Source organism: Micromys minutus (genome assembly GCF_963924665.1).
Source record: "Micromys minutus genome assembly, chromosome: 4".
Lineage (NCBI taxonomy): Eukaryota > Metazoa > Chordata > Mammalia > Rodentia > Muridae > Micromys > Micromys minutus.
The window spans coordinates 37,198,003-37,222,677 of record NC_137973.1 but is presented as its reverse complement, the minus strand read 5'-3'; the positions used below and the strand labels follow the sequence as shown (position 1 = coordinate 37,222,677).

The 24,675-nt window shown below is 42.6% G+C and overlaps 1 protein-coding gene and 1 pseudogene across 3 annotated transcripts; both read right to left on the bottom strand.

The window, feature by feature from the left end:
- Window positions 1-8,480: 8,480 nt before the first annotated feature.
- Window positions 8,481-16,509, bottom strand: SIKE1 (suppressor of IKBKE 1). 2 transcript variants are annotated; one of them, XM_080915480.1, is made up of 5 exons: window positions 16,294-16,509; window positions 16,007-16,112; window positions 14,817-14,959; window positions 13,625-13,738; window positions 8,481-11,250 (listed from the first exon to the last, which is right to left on the bottom strand). In XM_080915480.1, the coding sequence occupies exons 1-5, from the start codon at window positions 16,450-16,452 to the stop codon at window positions 11,149-11,151; spliced, it is 624 nt and encodes a 207-aa protein (XP_080771606.1). In that variant the 5' UTR covers window positions 16,453-16,509; the 3' UTR covers window positions 8,481-11,148. The 2 variants fall into 2 exon arrangements, with proteins under 2 accessions (XP_080771606.1, XP_080771607.1); XM_080915481.1 differs by having other exon boundaries at window positions 8,481-10,268.
- On the bottom strand, window positions 8,516-9,478 carry LOC308419706 (L-lactate dehydrogenase A chain-like; annotated as a pseudogene). Its single transcript has one exon. The product of its transcript is annotated as an L-lactate dehydrogenase A chain-like (transcript).
- Window positions 16,510-24,675: the final 8,166 nt, after the last annotated feature.

Here is a 24,675-nt window from a genome sequence, read left to right as displayed (position 1 = left end):
CCAGTCCTTTAAATAGCTGTTATTAAAAACTGTTTAAGATAATTAAGTAATACAAGTTAATAGTCAATCAAACTCATGATCATGTTAGATTCTAGTCTGGGTTATTATAGAAATATATATCTTGGGTTGAAGAGATAATAGATAGCTGGAGACTGGCAACTTTTGCTTGTTCAGATATAATATGAATAGATCAATATCTTCAAACATCTCAGAGACTCACAATTTAGCATTTAAACATAATTTTATTAATTTAAGATATTTTATGATATTGAGACATGTCAGCTCCTGGCAGTGCCCCATTCAACTTAGAAGAAGATGATGAGCATTGAAAGACCATTATATGGAGTTGTTTCAAATGTGGCAAGCTAGCCACAGTATACATGTGTGCGTGTGCACACACACAGATACACACACACACAGACAGACAGACAGACACACACAGAGACAGACACACACAGATACAGATACATACACACACAGATACACAGACAGACACACATACACACACACACACAAAGCCCTAACTTTATCTGCAGACAGAATGCTGTCCAGGAAGGACAAATGGATGCAGGATAGTCGACATGAGGTTTGTCAGATATTCTGGGCCAGAAGGTGAAGATAGAAGCTCCAATGTCATCAAGAACATGGGGGACAACTGCCTCTGTCATTTCTATATAATTTTTGGAAATTGTGTCCCTGCACTTCCTGCATACTCAGATAATAATTATTCCTTCTTGTGTCTCTGATAGGGTCAAAGACTAGATAGTTATATTCTTACTATAAACTTATGTTGTGTAATATTTAAGAAGATATTCTAGGTGTAAGAAGGTATTTTTAGGATGATAATTCAAGTTCAGATAGATATTGATTTAGACACAGAACTCTGAACTCACAAGGACAGGATAGACAATAGGATACTTTCTTCTGAGTTGCCAAATACTGACTGGACTTTTTGAATGTAATTCTTATCTAATAATTTTCATATTTTTTCCTACTGTTGAAGGACCCTAAGGGCTTTTGTCAGCCTTACACCCACCGCCTCAGGTCAAGGCTAGGTCAAGTTCCATTCTCCACCCAAAGTTCTTGGGAGGAGCAGGAACATTCTTGAAAAACCGAAGAATATACTGACTGATATCACCTGACCCTCTAGTCCCATGGCCTGTCACATGCTTGCTAGTCAATAGATTCAAAGGCCAATATGCTTAGCCAATGAATTTAAAGTATAACCTTGCTGATGTAACCTGTACCCCTAAAAAGTATAAAAACTGCTTGTAACAGCCTTTTGGGGTCACCTCTCCTCTGGATGTAGGCCACTCCAATGCACTGGACTAATAAACCTCTTGCTTTTGCATCGATCCCCCATCTCTCATCTCAAATACATGAGACTCAATTTGGGTCTTACACTGTATGTTGTTTATTTTGGTTGTGAGCCTAACCTTAAAAGGTTGAGACATCTCTCTAGCCTGTTGTTTATTATTGTAAGAGAAAAGGACAAAAAAGGCGGAATGGTTGTGGTTTGGTCTGTTGCTATGTATTGTAATGCAATGCTAAATTTTGTATCTAAGGTCTAGGCCTAGGAGTGACTTCTCTTGTTTACAAGCTTTTGTTGTGCAAACATTGCTCTTTAATTTAAAATTGTTGGTTAAATGAAATTGGCTACAGACAACTACTAAAGGGATTAGAGGTAAGTGGGTTTTAAATTACCCTGGTTGGAGGTGGAGAAGCAAGAGGAAAGAGAGACAGTTCCATGAGAAGAGATGGACCGTGAACACATGGCCAAGAGAAACAGCAAGGATTTGGGGAACACTACTGGTGAGGCTGCCAGACCAGCAGTTAGAAAAGTAGGTTGGGGTAACCCCCAGGAATTGTCAAAGCCAAATCGAATAACCATAGTCAGAGTCTCATTTATTTGTAAGCTAGTCAGGATAAACTTAAATTGGTTCTACTACACGATGTCTGGGGCCAGAGTTACCACCAAAGGCCAAGTGGATATTTGTGGTTAGAACTACCACCTGAGACCATGTGAATATTTGAGGGCTGAGTTGTTGAGAGGGGACATGCTGATCCGAGTGGCCTGCCATTGAGACCATGAGAATATCTCGGTCTAGGCTACTACTGGGGGCCATGTCTGGGTCCATGGTGTTGGGATTCTGTAAACCCCACCCCTCAGTTACCTAGCAACAGCCAGGTATACCCCACCCCTCAATTACCCAGCAGTGGCCAGGTATGCTCCGCCCCAGTGACCTGACACTATAAAAGGAGCTGCTTGACCCCTCCTCTCTCTCTCTTGGCCTCTCCTGCCCTTGTGCTCTTGCAGCCTTGCTCTCCCATTTCCCTTCCCCCCTCTCTCCCACGTGCTCATGGCCGGCCTCTACTCCTCTACTTCTCTCTCTCTGCCTCTACCACCCTCTTAACTCTCCATGACCTGAATAAACTCTATTCCGTACTATACTGTTGTGTGGCTGGTCCCTCAGGGAAGGGATTCCCAACATGGACCCCTCAGAGGCATCTCCCTTGCCCTCAGGCCTCGCCGCACCTCCATGGGCCATATGCCCCCCCCACTCTCTTCATCCTTCCCCTAACATTGGTGCCGTGACTCGGATCGTTATCCTTTCACAACACATGGTCCTATGGAATCTGGGGTCTGTGTTGATATCCCAGGCCCTTGTTACCACCAAAGGTCATATAGATGTCCCTGTTCTGGCCTGCTGCCTAAAGCACTGTAATAAGGTAGCTTCACCCCTTGCTTGGGCAACACAGTAGAGCTGACCCTGGTCATAGGGGTTTGAGTGAGCTTGGGAGAGCTGGCCCCTTCCTCATCTGCTGCAGGATGGCATGGACGTGCGATATGTCCCTCCACTGTTCTTTCCTTCTGGTAGGAGGATGAGCTGGATCCAAGGTCATAAGAGTGGGAAAGCTGTCTCCACCCCTCACTGGTTGCCCTGCACTTCACTTGGGCAACATAGTAGATATAGCCCTGGTTTCTGGCTGCAAGTTTGCCCTAGTAGTGTGAGCACATGTGATCAAGTCAGTTACCTCCCAGGCCCAGGTCTAGGGCTTTGAGTTGGCCCACCCCAACATCTATCCCATCTATCATTTGCTGGACCCATGGGAAGGAGCAGGTCTTGCAGATCCAAAGCTTCAGGATTTCCAAGACACAGGGCAAAAATGGGATATCCAAGTATCTGTGAAGATGCAGTATTGCTGGTGTAGCAGAAGCCAGAGGCCTCAAACCATACCAATGACTCACTGCAAAGAACATTTACAAGTAAAGATATGTGGACAAAAGGGTATGCTGTGGGACATACTGACACACCCACAGCTTCCACAAGATTTTTTTTTAAATCTTATTTTATTTTCTGTTGGGGGGTTGCAGGGCAGAGGATGGATATAAAGGGTCAGGGAGATGAGTGGGGTTGTGTTATAAGCTGTGAAATTCACAAAGAAGCAATACAAAAGTTAAAAATTTATTTTTTTCAAGACCAGTAGATTAGGAGAGTAGTCAGGTGAAAAACAATGTAGTAATATCATGGATATATTATCAATTTAGATGCATTAATAAGAAAAAGCCAATAAAAAGTTTTTATTACTATAAAAATAATAATAAATGGAAGGAATGCTTGAATGTGCATTTAAAAAACTAAACACTATAAGCAAGTAATCCCTGGGAACTATGCTAAGCCTTATCCGACATCAGAGATGGATTTGTTCTGAAGTACTTTTAGATTTAGTTATAATAGGAAGTTCCCAGAAACACGTCACCCAGATTCTCCTATGTACCTTTATATAACAAAAGGACATTTTCCAAAATTGGGTAATAAACCTTGACATAACAATACAAATCTACTACAAAGTCAGCCTGGGTTTTCCCCAGTCTTTTCAGGAATGGGCCATTTTCTTTCTCAGGAGCACGTTTAGGACTGTCCATTGCTTTTATCCACAGTCCTTGGTCTGTGGTAGTTCTTCAACCTCTTGCAGTTTTGCCTTTATTTATTTATTTTGGATGGATTTTATTTCTACGTGTGTGTATGGGGATGTCTTTATATGTGCACTACACATGAGTGTGGGTGTTCATGGAGGCCAGAGGTGTTAGATCCCTTAGATCTAGAATTACAGTTAACTGTGAGCTGCCTGATGTGTTTGTTGGGAGTCACACTTGAGTACTCTGCAAGGGCAGCGTATTCGCTTAACCGCTGACTGGTATCACCCACCCTCTGGTTTTAGTCCCTTGATGAACATCAGTCATCTATTCTGTCAATGTCTCCCAGTTTTGTTTTGTTTGATATTTCCTCTGGATGAGATAGGGATTATATCCGGTAATCCTATACCTTTGATCTATGTTATGCCACACATAGGAAGGTGGTTCTGTGTTATAATGGAGCAGAACAATTTCTATTGCTTAGTGATGTCACAGGGTAGTGAATTTGTAGGGAGGTGCATTAGTCATGCCTTTATGGGACACTGGTGCAGACAAACTCACAGTGCTGCTCCTATAAGAGCATAGCACATACAACAGAAAGTGCATAACTGATAATGAAAATAAGTGATTGTTACCAGTCTACGTAGAGATCTATGCATTTTGAACGTTAGCACCTTCTTAATTATAAACTAGTATGCTCTGCTGTATGGCTAGCAGCTTCATAATTCTTGTTTTTCCTGAGTCTCTCAATTGTATTGAGGAGCTACAATGAGTTGTTACTGGAGTTAGGGGGAAAGCCCCAGCTCCTGGGAGTCCCTCTAGACTGGGCTCTCACAAAGTCCCAGAAAGCCTCTTAGAGAGGAGCCGGCAGTGGGTCAAGTGCTTGCCACAGAAGTGGGAGGACTTGATTTTGAATCCCCAGAACCTGCATGATAAAGCCAGATGAGGTATCTACACAGCTGGGACCCAGCTCTCCGATGGTGAGCTGGGGGGTGGAGACCGGAGGTAGCTATCCTGGTGTACAGAGGCGAAAACTAGAGACTTTGCAGCTCACAAGGTAGAAGACAAAGACCCCTCCAACCTCTATACATGCACCATGGCACACAAGTGCCTGCTGCCCTCACACACATGAATCTATACACATACATTCAAAACAGTTTTTCTTGAGACAGGCTCTCACTACACCAGGCCTGACCACACAAAAGATTTTTTTTTTTTTTTTTTTTTTTTTTTTTTGTAAACAGAGAGGAGCGACTGTGAAGGCAGGAAAGTTTTATTCACAGCATCCTCAGGTAACAACCACTTAGGAAGTACTTTTCTTGAGAAGTGTGAACTCTTCACTTGGGCCCGTAGGGTAAATAAAAGCAGGGTTAAAAACCAAACACCACTGCCCTCATTCACTGTAGACCAGGCTACCCCTGAACTCACAGAGATCTGCCAGCCTCTGCCTCTCTAAGGCTGGGATTAAAGCATGCATAACCACCACCTCCCAGCTTTTTGTTGTTGTTGTTTAAGAGCATTGGTTTAAAAATCATATTGTGTTTCTGTTTTGTTTTGTTTTTTGAGACAGGACCTTGCTATATGACCCTAACTGTTCTGTAGACCACGCTGGCCTCTGAACTCCTTGCTGCTAACTGCAGCCAGAGTGCTGAGATTAAAGTGGGCTAAGTGGCCCACATAGCAGTGGTAATATTCTGGCTTTGCTTTTGTGATGCCTGGGGACTGAACCATTGTGTATGACAGGCGAGCATTTGTTCCAGCACTGGTAATGACTTCGTTCTTAAATTAGGTAATAAATGCATGATAATGTATCTGCATTGCCATCTCATTCTTTTATAAATGTCCAGTATGACATAAAATTTAAGTGCAAAAATAAAGTACTGATAACATTTATATGTGCATCATTGTTTAAAAATTTGTTCCTGGTCAGATTTCTTGGATATAGGCAATTCAGGGTAATTTGAACAATGATTTTATTCATTTTATTAAAAGTATTTCTCAAGATCTCTTGGGCAGCCAGGAAATGAGACTTAGAGGTTTGTGTCTAATGCTATAAGGATGTTTGCAGTGAAGACTCCTGTCTCCACTGCATACACTGAAACTTCCGCAGCTTTGTGCTAGCACTCAGACCTGTTTTGCTGCCTTCTCTAGAGCTGAATGTAGCCACTAGTGTTGCTGGTCCCCAGGTTCAGACGTTCCTGTGTGGTTCCCTGCTCTGCCGTACCACTAACTTGAAATTCAAGGCAGCTGAATCTTCTCTCTCTGCAAAGGTGGCTGGAAAACATGTAACCGGTACTTCCAGATTCTTTAGGAGAGAGGGAGTCTCTGCCACATTAGGCAGGGAAACTACCCAGGGAAGGGTAGGACGCTGAGAAGTCAGTAAAGAAATAACAATGTCACTACGGCTCATTTTCTTGGTGACTCAACCAGACATCCCTGCAAACTAATAATTTTAATTGTTAAAAAAGTATATTTAAGGGAAAATGGCTTACTGTAACAATCAGGCCTTACTGTTTTCCTGGTATTATTTCTCTTTGCTAAGAGAATACTGAATTTATTTGGCATGGCTGTGTACCTAGCTTCCTTTGCAATTAGACATGTCTATTTTATAAGTGAGACAAAAATGGAGGAACTCCATTTAGAATTCCTGGAAACGTTTGCTTTTCTCATGATTCTGCAGGGCAGGCAATTCTCTATTTTCTCCCTGTTTTCCACATGGGTTCCACATCTGATACTGCAGTGATCTGTAACAAAGCATCAAAGACCAAAGCCAACGTGGGAAGATGGAATCCTGTGCAGAAATGCACCCCTTTCCCTCCATACTGAGGATCATTCACAGGCACAAGATCCTAGGAAACATGCAACAAACCACACATTCTCATTAATTGACTGAACAAAACAGAATTTGTGGTATTTCACAAGTGAATTATTGGTTCCGCTTTGGACAAATTAGAACCTTCTAGTATGTGTGGAACTGTAAGGAACTGAAGTGGAAATGCTGTGTCCGCTCCTGACACAGAAAAACCTTCCGTACAAGGTAGCAACCATTGCAGAACCTAGACTTTGCTTCTGCAGCTGTTTTCTAGGTCTCCTCCTGCCACCAGCCCTATCCTGGTCAACTTTTGGATTCTCAAATTTAAACAGCCCTTTCTGTGCTGTGTCCTACACTTACACCAGACATATCGCACCACACAATTATCAGCACAACATTTTGTTGTTTTTTTGAGACAAGGTCTCTTGTAGCCCAGGCTGGTTTTGAATTTACTATTTAGCTAAGGATGACCTTGGATTTCTCTTTTCCTGCTTCTGCTCCAAGTTCTGGGATCACAGGCACATGCCACCACACCCAGTTTATCTGCTGTGGAGTATCAGGCAGGCAGCACATAGGGTAACAGCTCTGCTATATCCCCACTCCTCCGAGATGCTTGAGTTCCTTTACCATTCTTTTTAAAGTTTGTTTTTTCTTTAACTCACATAACTCCTAGGGAAATACTTTGCACAGAACATCACACGTAACTTATCTGTTTGTGTGTTGGAGGTCGGGAGGTGATCTGCAGGAGTTGGTTCTCTCCTTCCACCATGTGGGTTCTGGGGAATTGAACTCAGGCCATCCTGTTTCATGGTAGGCACTGCTGAGCCATCCCACTAGCCCTAACAGATACATTCTTAAACTAGTACTGTCACTTTCTGGGATGATTATTAAAATATAAATTCCAGACTCCATCCACACATTTCTATTTCAATAGGCGAGTGAGCCACATTTTAAGGAACATGGAAATAAAGACTTCAGTGGTAAACTCTGCATACAGTACTTCTGCAATGAATAGGTTGTTAATGTGACTTTTGCAGATTTATATTGCTGGATGTATTGTGCTAGCTGCAAACTGCTTTTGACATCTGTCATGATCACTTGGCAAGGTTGCTATGTATGTGAATATGTGAAAAAAAAAAAAACTATACTTCTTTTTGCTTTTCTCCAAGACAGGGTCTGTGTTGTCTCCTGGAACTCACTCTGTAAACCAGCATGGCCTTAAAAAAGAGATCTGCCTGCCCCTGCCTTTCAAGTACTGAGATTACATGTGTGCATCACCCAGATAAACTTTTTTCTCACTGTTCAAAGTTTATTTGGTATTTTCATTGGTATGACACTTGAGTGGTTGGTTCCATCATCCATATTCAGATCTTACATTTCACATAATACTGCAATTATATATTACAGACACAGAATACATAAAATATCCTGTAGAACATTTATGCACAAGATATGCATAATGGACTTATTCACCGGAGCCAGGTTATGACTAACTGGGAACTCACTGGCCTAGGCATGTTTGGTGAGGGTGCCCAGCGCAGCAATGCAGCGGGCTTACAGGCTAATCGAAGCCTGCACACAGTTGCCAGTGTGTCTTGGAGACAGTGTGTCACACTATCCACATTACCACTACACAAGTGCCACTTAGCAGCAGGACAGAGCTGTGGGAACTGAGATTGTTCCCAGACCACCTCAACAACTAACCACTGAGATGAGAAGTGTGTGGTCTCCATGGAAACCCTGATGCAGGCTGGACAGTGAAGGGCTTGGACACTGGGAAGACTTTAGAGCTGCAGCTCCTTCTGGATTCCCCAGAGGGTATCTGCACTCTTCTTCAGGCGGGCCACTTACTCAGGACTAAATGTCACCTTCATAACATCTGAGATTCCATTTTGTCCCAGGATACATGGCCCAGGATGTGTAACCTTTCAGTTTGATCACCTCATATGCACCATCAACCCCCTGCTTCTGAATATCCTTCCACTGTTCCTTATCTGCATCAGTGCCCAGTCCTGGGTTCAGAGACTTCAGGGAGATGCTGGCAAGGTCCACACCACTCCACACAGGCACACTGGAGTCTCTGTGCTCTCCCAGGACCCACCTGTGACAGCTCAGTGTGAACTCCCAGTCTTTATCCCATCAGGTAACGGGAAACGAGCTGAATCCAGACTGCAACCACTTCCAATAACTCTGCTTTGGGAAAGCCACTGATTTTCCAAGCCACATGGGTCAAGATATCCACTGGATCCGAGACAGTAAGCAGCTTGCAGTGTAGACTATACTTCACAATGTTGGGAATAATGAACTTGAAGACGTTCACGTTTCGTTGGACCAAATTGAGTTGGCTCTCTCCCTCTTGCTGACGGCCCCCACTGTGACAATGACCAGTCTGGAGTTTGCAGTCACACTATAGTCTTTGCTGGAGACAGTTTTTGGTGTTTTAAGGAAAAGGCTGCTACACTAGAGATCCATCATCCCTCCCTTCAGCTTGTCTTCCATGACACCAACAGGGGCAAGCTCATCTGCCAAGTCCTCCATTAAGATACTGATGGCAGAAGCCATGCTAACAGCACCAACCCCAACAACTGTAATCTTGTTCTAGGGCACCTGTTCTTCTTAATTAGATTGACAATCAGCCGGTCCTTGAGGGCTGCCATCTTAGACTTTAAATCTTTTGAGACCACTAGTGCAGGTGATGGGCGAGCAGCAGCAGTGTGGTCTAGGCTCAGCGACAGTGGCTCCTGCATCCCATCTAAACTTTGTTAGATTCATTTCTCAGTAAAATTAGCAAATTTTCTCAAAAGTGGCTTTTATTAGTAAAGATAAATTTCATACTAAACATTTTATACACTAAATGCTTCCATAAACTATCAGAGATATTAACATCTTCACACCAAGTGTGGAGCATTCTTTCTCCATTCAATGTGCTAGCTCTGTATTACCCTCATAGCATTAATACCAGGCAGAATTTATGTCACACAGGGCCCTGACAGCTCACTCTATCCTCAGGAAGGAGGAAGAAGTTCCTCTGGAAGCTAGGCGGAGAGAACTTTGCAGTGAGTGCTAGAGGACCATAAGGCAGATAAAGGGACACCGTGCTCACTGCTGAAGGAAGACTGATAGTGCTGTCACTGTCCATGAGACCTGCTGTGACAGCAGGCTCGGTAGAGGACACCCACTCCTGATGGGCTTGTGGAGTACGCATGGGGCACTTAGTGTACTTCAAGGGGAGCATCTGGAGTGAAAGTTAACACGGGAAATGAAAATCACAGTCTATCTAGGCAAACAGGTAGTGTAAAAGGGATTATTTACAAATCTGAAGTATGAGTAAATCAAGACAGGGAAAGGAGTTGACAGGAATCTATTAGTCTCAGGATGTTATGATTGCCTGCACGGCATCAGGAATGTGGTAACTTCGTGCGAGTAGCAAAAATGCTTCCGAATGAAAATCCAGTGATGTACATCAGCGAAGTACTACTGCCAGTGTGAGCCCACTGGGTTGCTCTGTGCGGCACAGCCAGGTGACAACTGAAGTGCCTAGGAAGGAGATGGGGAAACCTAATATACATACATCACATACACATATACACATGTTCTTCATAGGAGGCAACTACCTAAGCTGAAGGTTCCCCAGGCAGACAGAATGGAAAACTACTTGATCAAATAAATAAAAGCTATTTTTGGCATTTAAATCAAATGTACATGTACAGTCATGTATATCTAATAGCTCCCTGTACATGATGGGGCAGGTTCCAGTTCCTAGGCACTCTCTGAATGATGAATCTTTGAGGAGGAGGAACAACCCAAACCCAGTTTACTTGTTTTCAAGCATATTTCTTGGGGACTAGTAATAGATTCTCTCAAATTAAGAGCAAAGACACCTGACCACAAAGTGCCGACTCCTAGCACCAGAGAGGATCCAAACCCCACAGACGAGTAATGTCACTCAGAGAGCCTGCCAATCTGTTTCTGTGAAATCATATTACTTTTACAAGTGGAAGAAAAAAAAATTCCAGGTTTACACCAAGTATGTATTTTTAAAAAGATAAATCTTTTAAAAATTCTTAGAAGGGATTCTTATAATCCTATATAAAAGAAAATTATGGTTTGTAATAAAAGTGTTCAGCATTTCCAAGCTGTGAGAAACAACATTGAACTGCAGGCAACAATATATAGAGATTCCGGTCCCAGAGTGACACGTTTCTCTGACACAGCAATGGGAGACTTCTAGTTTTACTAACACACCCCAAACTATTTAGTGGACAATGAATATCAAGTGGCAGTTCTAAACTGCCACCCCATACTTCTAACCAACACTAAATCAAGTCTGCGGTAAGACTCTTGTCCGGGCGCTTCTCGGGAGGAGAGGAAATCACTCCTCTCCTGGGCACGCTGCAGCCAGTGCTCAGAAGTCCAGTTACTTGGCAGCCTGTGCAGCAGGGGCCACAGAGCTTTCTTTTCCAGCCCGAAGAGACTCACTGCTGATGGACAATAATCCTCGAAGTTCCTTATTTTCAAGCTGGGGAGAAAAGATATTTCTTGTATTTTAACTGTTAAGCTGGGTCAGAACATATTGTTTTGGGCCAGAAAGAGAAAAAAATTTTTTACCTAATGTTTTTATTGATTATTTGGATAATTTCACATACTGTATCCCAATCCCATTCATTTCCCAGTTCTCTCTGGTTCACCTTTCACCATGACTGTCCTCCCACCCTGCCCACCCAAAAAAAAAAAAAAAAAAAAAAAACCAAGTCCAATTTGTGTTGCCCATATATTCACTGGAGCATGTTCATCTCCCAGTGGGCTGTCTCTTAAAGAAAACTGAGTCCTTCCCCATCCCCACCCCACCAGAAGCCATCAGCTGTGAAGAGCTACACCTTAGCATCCTATCACAGAGGAAAAATATCAGAGTCTTACTGAGTGAAGTTTGCTGGTCTAGAAAGTGATATGAAGATCATGCTGGTCTTAAACATGTCTGCCTGTCTTTGTCTCCAGAGACTAGAGTTATGCACCGGTACACCTGGACTTTAAAGGATTACATTTTTTCATTTTAGACTTATTTCAGTATCTTATGTTTATGAATGTTTTACTTGCATGGATGTCTGTGCATCACGTGCATCCTGGTACCCTGGAATGTCAGAGCCCAGAAGAGAGCATCAGATCCCCTAGAACTGGAGTTACAGATGGCTGTGAGCCACCTTCTGTACTATGATCAGTCTTCCAGCACTGACCATTCTGTACTATGTCTTTCCTTCATTAGATATGGGCAAGAACCGTATCTTTTCTGTTTAGAATTTCTTAAAGGGCCCATATAGGACCTGAAATAACCAGTCACATCTTCAAACCACCTACTGAAGTGTATTCTCTTCATATTTTTACATGCATACACAGGTAATTACATTAAAAAACCAACAGTCTTGTTATCCATTCACCCACCCACCCACCCATCTATTTTTGTTTGTGTGTTTGTTTTTTTGAGACAGGGTTTCTCTGTGTAGTTCTGGCTGTTGTGGAACTCACTCTGTAGACCAGGCTGGCCTCAAATTCAGAGATCCTCTGCCTCTCAAGTACTGGAATTAAATATATGAGCCATCATAGACCAGCATTTACTTGCATTATTTTATGCATGTGTTTGCATGTATGTGTATGGTACATGCATGACTGGTATTCTTTCAGGTTAGAAAGCAGTGCCAGATGACCTAGACCTGGAGTTAGGGAAGACTGTGAGTGGCCATTTGAGTGTTGAAAACTAAGCTCAGGTCTTCCCAAGGGCAGCCAGTACTCTTAATTGCTGAGCCATCTTTCTAGACCTTTAGATTGTTTTTTCTTTATAAAACAGAGGCTGCTCTCAAACTCACCAAGTATTTCAGACTGGCTTCAAAACTCTCAATCCCATCTCAAACTCTTAGGTTCTGTGGCTGTAGGCATGCGTCATTACATCTAGTTTATAAAGTGCTGGGGATCCACTCAAAGCTGTACCCACACCAGTCTTTTGTGATGTACTATGTGTAGGGCTGTCAAAGCTGTACCCACACCAGTCTTTTGTGATATACAATGTGTAGGGCTGTCTACATGAACACCTGTGTGCTACTTGCTGTACCAGCAGTTAGAGAGTTGTAAGTCACCATGTGGATGCTGAGAATTCAACCTGGGTCCTCTGGCCAGTGCTCTAAACTGCTGAGCATCCTTCCGACCACACTTCTTATGTATTTTTTTTGGCATTTACTTCTATAATTCTAAAAGTTTGCCTGTTCTGATTTATCTTCCTTCCTTTTTGTTCTTTTGAGACAGGGTTTCTCTGTGTAGCCCTGGTTGTCCTGGAACTCACTCCTTAAGAGATCTGTCTGTCTCTACCTCCAGTGTGCTGGGATAAAGGGCATGTGCCACCACTGCCCAACTTCTGTACTACTATTTATTGATCAAGTTTAGATTTTATTTATTTGAGGTTCTACTGTGGAGAGAAGTCAGCTTATGCATGATCCGCTCTTCCTCTTCTCTCTGCTTTTTAAGTATACTCATATATTTACTAGATAAAGCAACTGAGCTCTGTCCCCAGCCCCACAACTGGCATTTCCATTGACAGCTGTTTATTTATTTATTTTCCTGAAAAGGGTATAAAGGAGAAACTGAAATTTTATATCATTAGGACACAGAGAACATCAACATTGCCAACCGAGGTAACACAGGAGGCTCAGGTAGGACAGTTTTGAGCTCTCAGCGAGTCCAGACCCCATTCTAAGATGAACCCCTTCCTCCCTCTCTTCTTTTTTGAGCCATTTTCGTAAAAAGGAGAACATTAATATACTGCAGTGACGCCCTATAAAAGCTGCCACCACCACCGAACTTAACAAAAGAAATAAAAAAAGGTAACCTTCCAACATGAACCGCCTTACCTCCAGCTGAGCTAGTTTTTCCTGAATCTTACAGAACTGGTTATCGTCCACCTGAACAGCTCTTCGCATCACTGCTCCCATTTCACAGATTCTGTCAATCTGACTTTCAATTTCCTGGGAAAATCGGATGAAGAAAGAGTTTCTAGTTACAAAGACCACGGACTGCATGCACAGTATAGATTTTATGTCTACTAAAAACCTTGAGGAATAAAAATCAGTGGGGAGTGATTCCCTTAGCACATGCTACAGGTTACTCTGTAATCACACTATACTTTGAGCTATAAAAATATAAATCTGTAGCATTTCAAATAACTTCCAAGTTTCAAAAGAATGCTTGATATCCAGGTGCCAAGGTGTGATGTGTACACATGTAATGTAATCCTAACCCTTGGGAGGCCCAGGAAGGAGAGTTAGGAGTTAAGAGGCCAACCTGGGTTAAATGAGACCTAGCCTCAAAACAAAACAAAACCCCAAACAAACGAAACACCCAACCAGTCAAAAATGTAATAAAACAGATACTCAAATATTTAGATATTAAAACATCCAAATATTTTAAACATTCCATTTCCTAAAATGTCTATAGAAAATGAAATGTAGTACATCTTTCACTGTAGTAAATAGTTGCTTCTAATTAATTACCATAGATTAAAACATAGTACAAGCTAAAATAGGACAAGGAAGCACCCTACAAGCTGCAAGGTAATTGCTGGCTTCTCCCAACTAAACAGTAAGGGATCAAAGTGTAGGAAGACTATAAAACAAAGACAGGGTGAGTAATTTAATGAAGTTAGTGGCTGCTTGCTATGTGGCAGATATGAATAAAATGGAACTCATGCCCTTGTAACTTCAAAACTTACAGCTTGTTAAAATGTGCAATAATCAACTAAGCAGCCACTAAGTGCTTTCAGCACTAGCTGGCATCAGGCTTGATATGTAGCCCAGGCTGGCCTACTCTACATCTTTGTGTCAAGTTGAAGAGCTCCTTGGTGAGAGAGACAACTTTACCACTAAAAAGGATGCGGGTGGCCCCTTGTCCCCTTCTCTTATTCCTATCTTCACAAAGCCACAGCCAAATACAGAGTGATTATGAAAATATGCAGAAAGAGGAACATGGTTTTCTGCAAACAAAGGAAACAACCTCACGACAATTCCAGTTTAGTTTATTTACAATTTATTTATCAGTGTTTCTTACTGCGGAGTGAGACTGGTGAGCTTTTAAAACTGGTTCGGCATCCACAGCTTTTTTAGCAACCATTAACTGTAACATCTGTTTCCTGTACTTGCTCATGATGAGTTCCAATGCATCCTGGTGCTCCTCCAAGGAAACCCACAGCTCTAACAAAAACAAAACAAACAAACACATTTTGGCAATGATGTCTATGACAGGTCTCAAGGCAAAACTCCTAACAGCTGGAGCTCTCAAACACTCCATGGGACATTGGGAATCCAACGTTGGAAATCAGTATTCAAGCCTACAGAAGTGAACAGTGTACCTGAAAAACAACTTTTAGGTAGTAGAGTCTTGTGGATACAAAATGAAATGTGTAATCACAAGGTATAGATTTGAATTCAGCTTTCTAATTTACTTCTCAGAAGCAAAATGAACTCACTTAAAAAAAGTACATTTTGTTGATTTGTGCAAACACCACAGTGCACATATGGGGTCAGAGAAGGACTTCCAGAAGTCAGTTCTCTCCTTAAACCCCATGGGTCCTTGGAATGGACTTGGGTCCTCTGGCTTGGCAATTCAGGCCTTCTGGCTGGTACCAATGCCTGCTGGGTCATTTTCCTGGTGCATATGAAGCTGTTTCTTAACTGCATTGTGTAAATACTTGGACAGGGAAATATAGTGGAATGGCAGATGTAAAAGGTCTCTGTAAGACAATTACCACGATTGTCATTAAACAACCCTAAGAATATATATTTGGGGGATAAAGTTTTAGCCTTCCATCTTGCACAGGAACATTAAAGAAACCTGAATCTTAACTTTAATGCTCACTCTAATTAATATCGAAATATTACATTTAAAGACCATCAACTTTAGTTATCTAAGCCTCCATTTGATATGTGCCCACTCTCCAGCCATCTAACAATTCAACTCCACTAAACATTCTTTCAAGGTCATTAACCAAGAAGACTTTTAAAAGAGCAATCTAACAGAGTTTACTGTTACCAGATGACCTTTTAAGCACTGACCTAAATATATGTATAAGATGTGCACTCTTGTGAACTGTTCAGGCCCATGTATAATAACGTCCAAAGTATTACCAGAAACCCCCCCCCCCAAAAAAAAAAAAAAAACAAAACCCTAGACAGACCGAGACACACACACACACACACACACACACACACACACACACACACAAACACAGCTTGACTAACCTCTGTTTTCCTGTTGCAAGTCTCTAATCTGGGTATTCTCTTGAGACAGCAGGATGTGAGGTTTATATTTAGACATGTCCTTCGCGTCGGAAGCATCCTCTTGATACTGGACAGAGAGACAGACCGAAGGCAATGCAAATATAGGCAGGTGCTGCGGAGGAGGCAGCGGTCGCACCCACAGCACCGGAAGTTCTCACATCCGCCCTACCCTCCGGACCAAGATAAATCAGGCCGCGCAACCCCACCCACCCGCCAGCAGCGGCCACCCAAGGCCACCCCCCGCCGACCTGCTCGGGTAACACGGCACCCGCCTCCCGCATCGCCGCCACCCGCCGGTGCAGCGCGGCCGACTGGTCCACCAGCGACTCGGCCGCCGCATCGTGTTCGCGCAGCCGCTCCAGCAGCGTCTTGGCGTCTGTCAAGATCTTCTCGATCGTGCAGCTCATAGTGGGCCGAAGAGGCGCGCCCGGCCCGCTAGCCTCGGCGATTCGCTCAGACCTTTCCCCGGCCTCGGCTCAGGGCGACCTGCGTCACTTCCGGGTACGCTTTAAAGGCGTCTTGGCAGCTCGGTCGGCGCCTGCGCAGTGGTGGATTCTTAGTTACCTTCAGCCTCCCTCACAGCCTTTCTAGGGTGGAGCTGCAGAGGTCGGATTGATGCCACATCCTGGGTTTTCACGACGTTACTTCTGTTCCAGTCTCAGTTCAACTTTTCTTCTAGTTTTGATTGATGTTGTTTGTTATTTAGTAATAGGATTTTAACAAATTGTTTAAAAAAATACCTTCCTCCAGTAAAATACACCCTCACTCGATTCCCTCGCTCCTTCCTTCCTCTGTGTCCTCCCCACTTCCTTCCATTTCTTCTTTCCTTCTTTCTCCTCACCCCCTCTTTTCCTTCCTTCCTTTCCTCTCTTCTTCCTTTAAAAGGTGAACAGTGTCTGGGAATGACACTTGAGGTCGTCCTTTGACTTCCACGACTGTACTTGGGTATACAACAAAGTTATGTGCACAAGCACACCCACAAAGGGAAATCTTTCCTTGATGCAGTGTTGAAAGCCTTTGGATTTGGGAGGTATTCTGGTATTCTCCAGCACTATGGCTGACTGTGTTTAACGAGTAAGGTAGCTGACGGAATTCTTCCGTAAAACATTTTTGTCCAGAAGATTCTAGCACAGTAGAATAGTAGTAATGTTGTGTTTTAAAGAATCACTTCCCCTGTCCTACAGTCTCTTTTTTATCTCGTGTTCAGATGTAAAATTTAGAAGCACGTGGTGTAAGCTGTACTTTTCATAATTTGGCGAAGTGCCTATTGTAAAACTCTCACACTTATAAAACTGTGTTAAGAGGTCACCTCTGGGAAGATGAAATAATTTTCATGTGGAAGGAAAAGAACTTTTGGAAAAACAAAATAATAGCCTGGACTAAGCTTAAGACAAAGATCAGGATATATTTGTAAACGTTTTGTGGGGAAGCATTTCCCAGAACTCTTAGAAATACTTGAGGAAATACAGCTTCCTTGAAAGTCACACAGGATGAGGGCTCAGATTCTGAGAGCTGGACAGTAAGGGATAAAGATCTCAGTTCTGGAGAAGTTGGGGGACACTTGAACTAGGCATGTGGACGTAGGTTAGGACATTAGTGAAAGACCCCCGGAGGGTATCTTCCGTCTGAAGAGACCCCTCCCAAGGAGCAGCGAGACCACTCACTTCGGATGCAAGTAGCAAGAGGTTTATTTACACAGGTACCTGTGGGCACACAGTCTCTTAGAGGACTTGTGCGCCGGACAAAGGGGCAGTCCCCTTTTTATAGGGCTTGGGGGGCAGAAGCAAGGTACAGAAGCATAGTAACAGGGTTTTAATTGGTTAATTTAAATGAAACTAGGGTGAACTGGGGACAAACCTCAAGTTCTTCGGAAAGGGTGGCCTTGGCCCCTCCTCTGGGACAGGGTGCTGTTTTTCGTCCTTGTCTCAGCATGTATGGCAAAATATTGTGTCTTTACCCCGGTCCAGGTGGTCAACCGCAGACATCTTGTTTGGCAGGGACTGTGGCAGAAATATGGCTCCAAGGACACAACTCTTGGTACCAGCGGGGGGCTGCAGTTTATCTGAAAGCTGGGCTTGTCTGAGTGTCTCCCTTTCTTTGTCTATTGCAAGCTGGCCGCCCACCGGTATCTTGCTTGGCCACCTGGGACCCTGACCTAGCCTGCCCCGTGTGTGCACAGCCTTACAGACATGGCATTTACTGTTGCTAAGCGGGGGTCTTTCAATTAGAAAGGGCGGGGGTGGGGACAGGTCTTTAGTGCCAGCAGTGCAGGAATGAAGGTGAAAAGGGCGGGGCTTTGGTGCCTTCTGGCACGGATGAGATGCCCAACTGTGGGCAGCCTAGTTGATTTGTCTCTAACACATCTCACTTTGTTTCTTCCCCTTGTCTTTCTGGTACATTTTCTTTAAAAGATTTATTTATTTTATGTATGTAAGTACACTTTACTCTCTTCGGACACACCAGAAGAGGGCATCAGATCCCATTACAGATGGTTGTGAGCCACCGGGTGGTTGCTGGGAATTGAACTCAGGGCCTTTGGAAGAGCAGCCAGTGCTCTTAACTACTGAGCCATCTCTCCAAACTTCTGGTACTTTTTAACTCTTAATTCCTTCTGATTAACTTTGGCCACACCTCTTACTTATGGTCTGTTCCTGTTCGTAAGACTGGCATTATATTTATATATTGGATTGTAGCTGTTGGGCTCTTGGTCTTGCCTTAAGGGCTTGGTGCATGTGCACTTGAGCACATACACACACACACACACACACACACACACACACAACGGGGAGAGCAGGGGTTCGGGGACTCATACTACAGGTCTTAAAATGAAGCTATGTTTTGGGATGCTGAAATGCTTTAAGGTTAGATTGTGAGGACTTCGGAAGTCTGGTACTATATGCAAAACTACTGAAGGGTATACTTTGCAGTGTGGCAGTGGATGTTGGGATGCGATAGCCAGGAATATAATGATGAACAACTGAGATGGCAGCTCCCTCGTGCAATACAACACACCCAAGAACTATAACTCTCTCGTGCATAGAACTCTCGATTATCTTTTACCAGTCTTTGTTGACTTGGGATGACCATAAATAGGAATATAAAAGGGGGGGGTGGACTTGTGGCAATAAAAGGGGACAAAAGCCATTGATTCACTAGACTTTTAATTCTGTATACAGTATATACAGCAGCTAGGGGCAGTAATGCACACCTTTGATCCCAGCACTCAGGAGACAGAGGCAGTTGGATCTCTTATTTGAGGTCAGCCTGGTCTGTAGAGTTGAAGGACCCTAGGGACATTTGCCAGCCTAAACCCACTCCCTCTGGTCAAGGTTAGGCCAGGTTCTGTTTTCCACCCACAGGAACATTCTTTAGTAGAAAATTCTCAGAATGTACAGACAGATGCTTGCTAGCCAATAGATTTAAAGGTCAATATGCTTAGCCAATAAGTTTGAACTGTAACTTTGCTGTAACCTGTACCGCTAAAAAGTATAAAAACTGCTTGTTATAGCCATTTGGGGTCACCTTCCAGTCACTCACCATGAGGGACTGATTGAGGGTCGACCCTGACGTGCTGGAAAATAAACTTCGTGCTATTTCAATGACCTGCGTCTCGGTGTCTCACTCTGGAGCGTCTTGAAGTAAATACCACTGACCAAGGGTCAGGGTCTTATAGAGTGAGTTCCAGGATAACCAAAGCTACAGAGAAAAACCCTGTCTCAAAACGAAACAAAACAAAACAAACAAACTAAAAGCCCCAGGATAAACAGCAATTTCAATGAGCAGAACAAATTTAACTTTTAATAAATTAGATAACTAAGTTGGACAAGTTTATTTGCTTACTTTTTTTCTTTATAAAACTGTTTGGGATCAGCAAGAGGGCTAGTGGGTAAAGGTGCTTGCCAGGATGCACTCATAAATTGTCCTCTGTCCCCAAACCCCTACTAATAAAAAATTCTAAAGACTAAGATGAGTGCCCTGGGTCAGATGGAGGTGTTTGCACACAGGCACCTGAGTTAACTAACAGTTGTTCTGTCTCTCTTCCCCTCCCTCTACTTACCCTCCCTTTCTTCCTCCCTTACCCCTCCCTGCCCCCTTTCTCTAAATTAATAACTGGCCTTTAAAACAGTGAGTAGTCTCTGTACATGTGGGGCGCACTGGCAGGGTTATGATGTCAGCTTTGCTAATCCCACGTGGCTCATCAGGGGCTGTGTAGGTGAATTCCTCTCTGGACCTTTGCCATTGTTGCTGCAAGACTTCAGGATTGTCAGTATTCTTGGTAAAGGTTAAAGAAGGTCAAGTGACTCCCGCACAATGTCAGCATTTTGGGTATCATTAGGCATTTTTTTTTAAAGCAAAAGTGGGATTTTTCTGGTGAGTTTGACTTAATGTACCGTCTTTATTAAGTAGAATAAAAGGGCTGTCGAGAAGACTCAGAGGGTAAAGGCTCTTGCTGCTGAGCCTGACAACCTAAATCCAGTCCTGAGACCAATGTGATTGAAGAGAACTTGGAGCTGCAAGCTGTTCTCTAACCCCAACACAAACATTATTGCATGTGTGTATGTGTGTCCTCCCCCTACACCCCACCCTGCATGTGAAAAATTCATACAATTACAAACAAAAAAGCAGTATCAAAACTTAAATTGAGTATATCCACCCAATGCACCTAAGTGCCTTTACATATTTAGTTTCGATTTTAAAATGGTATGTGTTTGAATGTCTCAGTTGTATGCATGGAAGTGCACCTTGTGCATGCAGTAAGGTCAGAGCAAAGTCAGAAGAGGTCATCAGATCCCCTTGAAACTGGAGTCACTGACAGCTCTGAGCTACTCAATGGTGCTAGGAACTAAATCTGCGTCCCCTGCAAAGGCAGCTAGTGGTTTTAACTGCTGAGGCTTTTTTGTTTGTTTTTCAAGAACAGGGTTTCTCTGTGTAGCCCTGGATGTTCTGGAACTCACTCTGTAGACCAGGCTAGCCTCAAAGTACAATATGCACCTGCCTCTGACTCGAGAATGTTAGGATTAAAGGCATACACTACCCACCACCACTACCTGGCTGTTGAGGCATCGTTCCATCCCCCAAAGTATCTTACAAACATCACAAACATCCTTACCACCATCACAGCAATACCAGATATCCATTGGCTGCTTTTTGTGTTTCAGGAATGTGTAAACAGCTAAAGGTATTACTTTAGTCTTCACAGAGTTTTATCAAATGAACACCAATATCCAGGCATGGTGGTGGACACCTTTGATTTCAGCACTGAGGAGGCAAAGGCAAGCAGATCTCTATGAGTTCGAGGCCAGCCTAGTTTACAAAGTGAGTCCAGGACAACCCTAGCTATATAGAGAAACCCTGTCTTGAAAAATAAAAACACAACAAAAAGAAGCATAGATTGTATTTTAAAACTCTATTTTTCTTTCTTTTAAAAATATTTATTTATTTATTGTATATGAGTACACTGTTGCTGTCTTCAGACACACCAGAAGAGGGCATCAGATTCCATTCATTATAGGTGGTTGTGAGCCACCATGTGGTTGCTGGGAATTGAACTCAGGACCTCTGGAAGAGCAGTCAGTGCTCTTCACCACTGAGGCATATCTCTAGCCCCCAAAACACCATTTTTCAAAATGTAATAATGGTAAGTTTTTTTCATAGCCAATAACTAATTTTTATTCTTTCTATTTCTGTGTGTTGGGAATTGAGCCTAGAACCCCACAGGTCCTAGGCACATGCTCTGTCACTCAGCTACACCTCTAGTCTAAGTCATAACATTTAAAAGAAAGAAGCCAGACGTGGTAGAATATGCCACGTCTGTACTTGGGAATCAAGTACTTGGCAGGCCAAGGTAGGAGGATCAGATGCTTATGGCCAGTCTGGGTCACGTGGTCTAGATTATATCAAGACCTCAGCTCACAATAAATGTAACTAACTGGTCAACCAACTACAAAACTACCAACTAATGTCCCAAACCAATAAAACAATAGGAAAAAAAAAAAAAAAAAACAGAGACGAAAAGATTGAAAGAGATTTAAATTGTATATTCTTTTTTTTTTTTTTTTTAAAGATAGGATCTCACTGTGTAACCTTGGATGTCCTGGAATTCATTGTGTAGATGAAGCTTCACAGTCCCAGGGGTCCACTCACCTGTGCCTTCTGAGAGCTGAGATTAAAGGTGCACTCCACCATGGTAGCTATTTAGATATCTGCAAAGACTGTATAATAAAAAATTGATTGTTATGCCATTTTATCATTATTATTCTTTGCTCTGCCCAGTTCTTTCTGTGGCTAAGACAAACCCTCTCTCTGTCATAGTAACAGGGAACAAAACTAAAACTTAAGTTTGGTTGGTTCCTTCATTCCACGCTGTCATAAACCGTGTTTTTCAGAGTTCTTATTTCATTTATAATTATATTTTTCCTGGGTTGGTTATGAGATTAATTTCCCATGTAAGACAGTAGTCCCAACAAAAGTAGAAACAGTCGTTGTCGTTTCCTGACACCCGCAGAGTGCCTGGAAAGCAGTCTATACTCAGTATTGTTAAAGAATGGGTTGTAGCCAAATAGGTGGAGGCACACACCTTTAATCCCAGTACTCAAGAGGCAGAGGCAGACAGATCCCTGAGTTCGAGGCCAGCCTGGTCTATAGAGTGAGTTTCAGGACAGTCAGAGGTGCATAAAGAAAATTTTCCTTAACCCAGTACCCCCAAATTAAAAAAAAAAAAAAAAAAAAGAGAGAGAGAGAGAGAGAAGTGTGGGTTGTATTCTCTGGACCTTCTAAGCAAATATCTTTAGCTTGAATTTGAATGCTCTTTAATGAGATTCTGGAGGTGAGTCTACTTGGAGGCAATTCTTATGACTCCATTATGTGTGGTAGAGGCTGGGTAACATCTTGGGCTGGGTCAACAGGTAGAACTACTAAGGGAGAAAAAAAAAAAACCCAGCTGCTGTTGTTAATTGCTGTTGGTTGCCTATGGTTGGTTTGAATGGAGAATCATTCACTTAAAGGGTATGTATTGCTTACATGCTCAGACAGTGTTCAAGCACACACTCAGGACTCACTCCATGTTGGATCTGCAGTTGCAGCCAGTACTACAATCTGGGCAGTCATCTCTGGACAGGGCTGGGGGTGGTGCTGATGTCTGATCAGCTGAACTTAAGCCATAGGCCTGCATTTTAGCTACAAGGAAGGATCCTTAAAATTCTATAGTGAACGTAGGGGCATACTGCATAAGAATAGTGTGTGGGGAAATTTTATGAAAATAGCCAAGGGTTCAGATACTAAAAAGCAACAAAGAATAATGTCAACTGTAAATGTTTGTTGTGGGAAAGACAAGTTATTTCTTCTTTTGCTCTGTCCTCGAGTCTTTGTTTATCCATTGATTATCACACTCTGTCCTGTGTAGTATTATATGTATATGTCTTTTTTCACCCCAAAAGGAATTATGTTTTATTTATCTTTGCATTCCTTTAGTAACCCATAAACTTCTTCCTTTATTATAAAGTGGAAAGGGCTTTACGACAGGCATTAATTTGAGTTATTGAGAACCTACTGTCCAGAAATTCTATGAATAGCTGCAAGGTCTACTCAGTTACATTTTTATAGGAGCTTTTTATTTTAAATATTATGGTCTGAAAAGTCTTTAATTTAGTGTTCATATTCACTATATAAGAAAGAACTTCCTGATATCCACAATTCTTTTATCTTGAATTCCGAAGATTAAATAATTGTCATGGCTTTTCTGAGTCAGCTCCCCTCTGCATTTTTTGTTTCCACAGTCACAAGGGAATAAATTTATGTTAATTGACCCTAAAACAATTATTTATGCCGCCTCATTCTCCCGCTGCCTTTGCTTTTTATCATATGCTTTCCTATTAGATTGAAGAAAATGGATCATTTTTTAACTTGAATTTTTAGTGTTTAGCTTCAGCCTGATAAAAACACTTAAATGTATGTACCAAGTGAAAAATGAGGTTGCTAAAGGTTAATGCGTTAACGCTTTTAATAACTATCAGCAGCGTGGCTGCATCTTGTCAGAGCGATGCACACTCATTGTGAGGAACCAGAAGAGCTCCTAAGAGAGGATCCGTTGCTCTAGTTAAAAAAAGGAACAGTGAAGGCAATCATTCTCCTCCCTAGATAATTTGGAAATGCCCATTCAGACTCTGGCATTAGCATAAATAAAAGCGCTTGGTAGTTATAAACACTGCATCCAAAATGTGATTACTTTCGCTCTTGCATTTAGAGCCTAATCTGATCCATCCCTGCCCATCACACAAAGCCAACTGTCAGCGCTCCCAAGGGCAGCTCCCAGCTCTGCAGAGACACAAAGGAAAGAGAGAGCTGCCCGAACCACATGCTGTCTGCAGCATTATGCCAAACACAGGCTTGACTAGGGAGTCAATGAAATGGCAGCGTCTAATGGCGGTCCACAAAGGATACTAAGTATCTGGCAGTCTGAAAGCAAAGGTGGGATTTCTAAGTAAAATGTCAGGGTCCCCAATTCTCTTTGGTACGTTTTTTTTTTTTTTTTTTTTTTTTGGAAAGGTGAGGTCTCTTACAACGTGCTCTTATATTTTTACTTTTAAAATGTATGTTTTGCCTTCATGTATGTGTGTGCACTATGTGCATGC

Excerpts from the sequence above, each read along its gene's own strand:
- SIKE1 (XM_080915480.1), bottom strand. The coding sequence starts at position 16,452 with ATGAGCTGCACGATCGAGAAGATCTTGACAGACGCCAAGACGCTGCTG. Across the intron at positions 16,113-16,293 it reads GTGCCGTGTTACCCGAGCAG|TATCAAGAGGATGCTTCCGA; the intron begins GTCGGCGGGGGG and ends CTCTCTGTCCAG. Across the intron at positions 11,251-13,624 it reads AAAAACTAGCTCAGCTGGAG|CTTGAAAATAAGGAACTTCG; the intron begins GTAAGGCGGTTC and ends TTTTCTCCCCAG.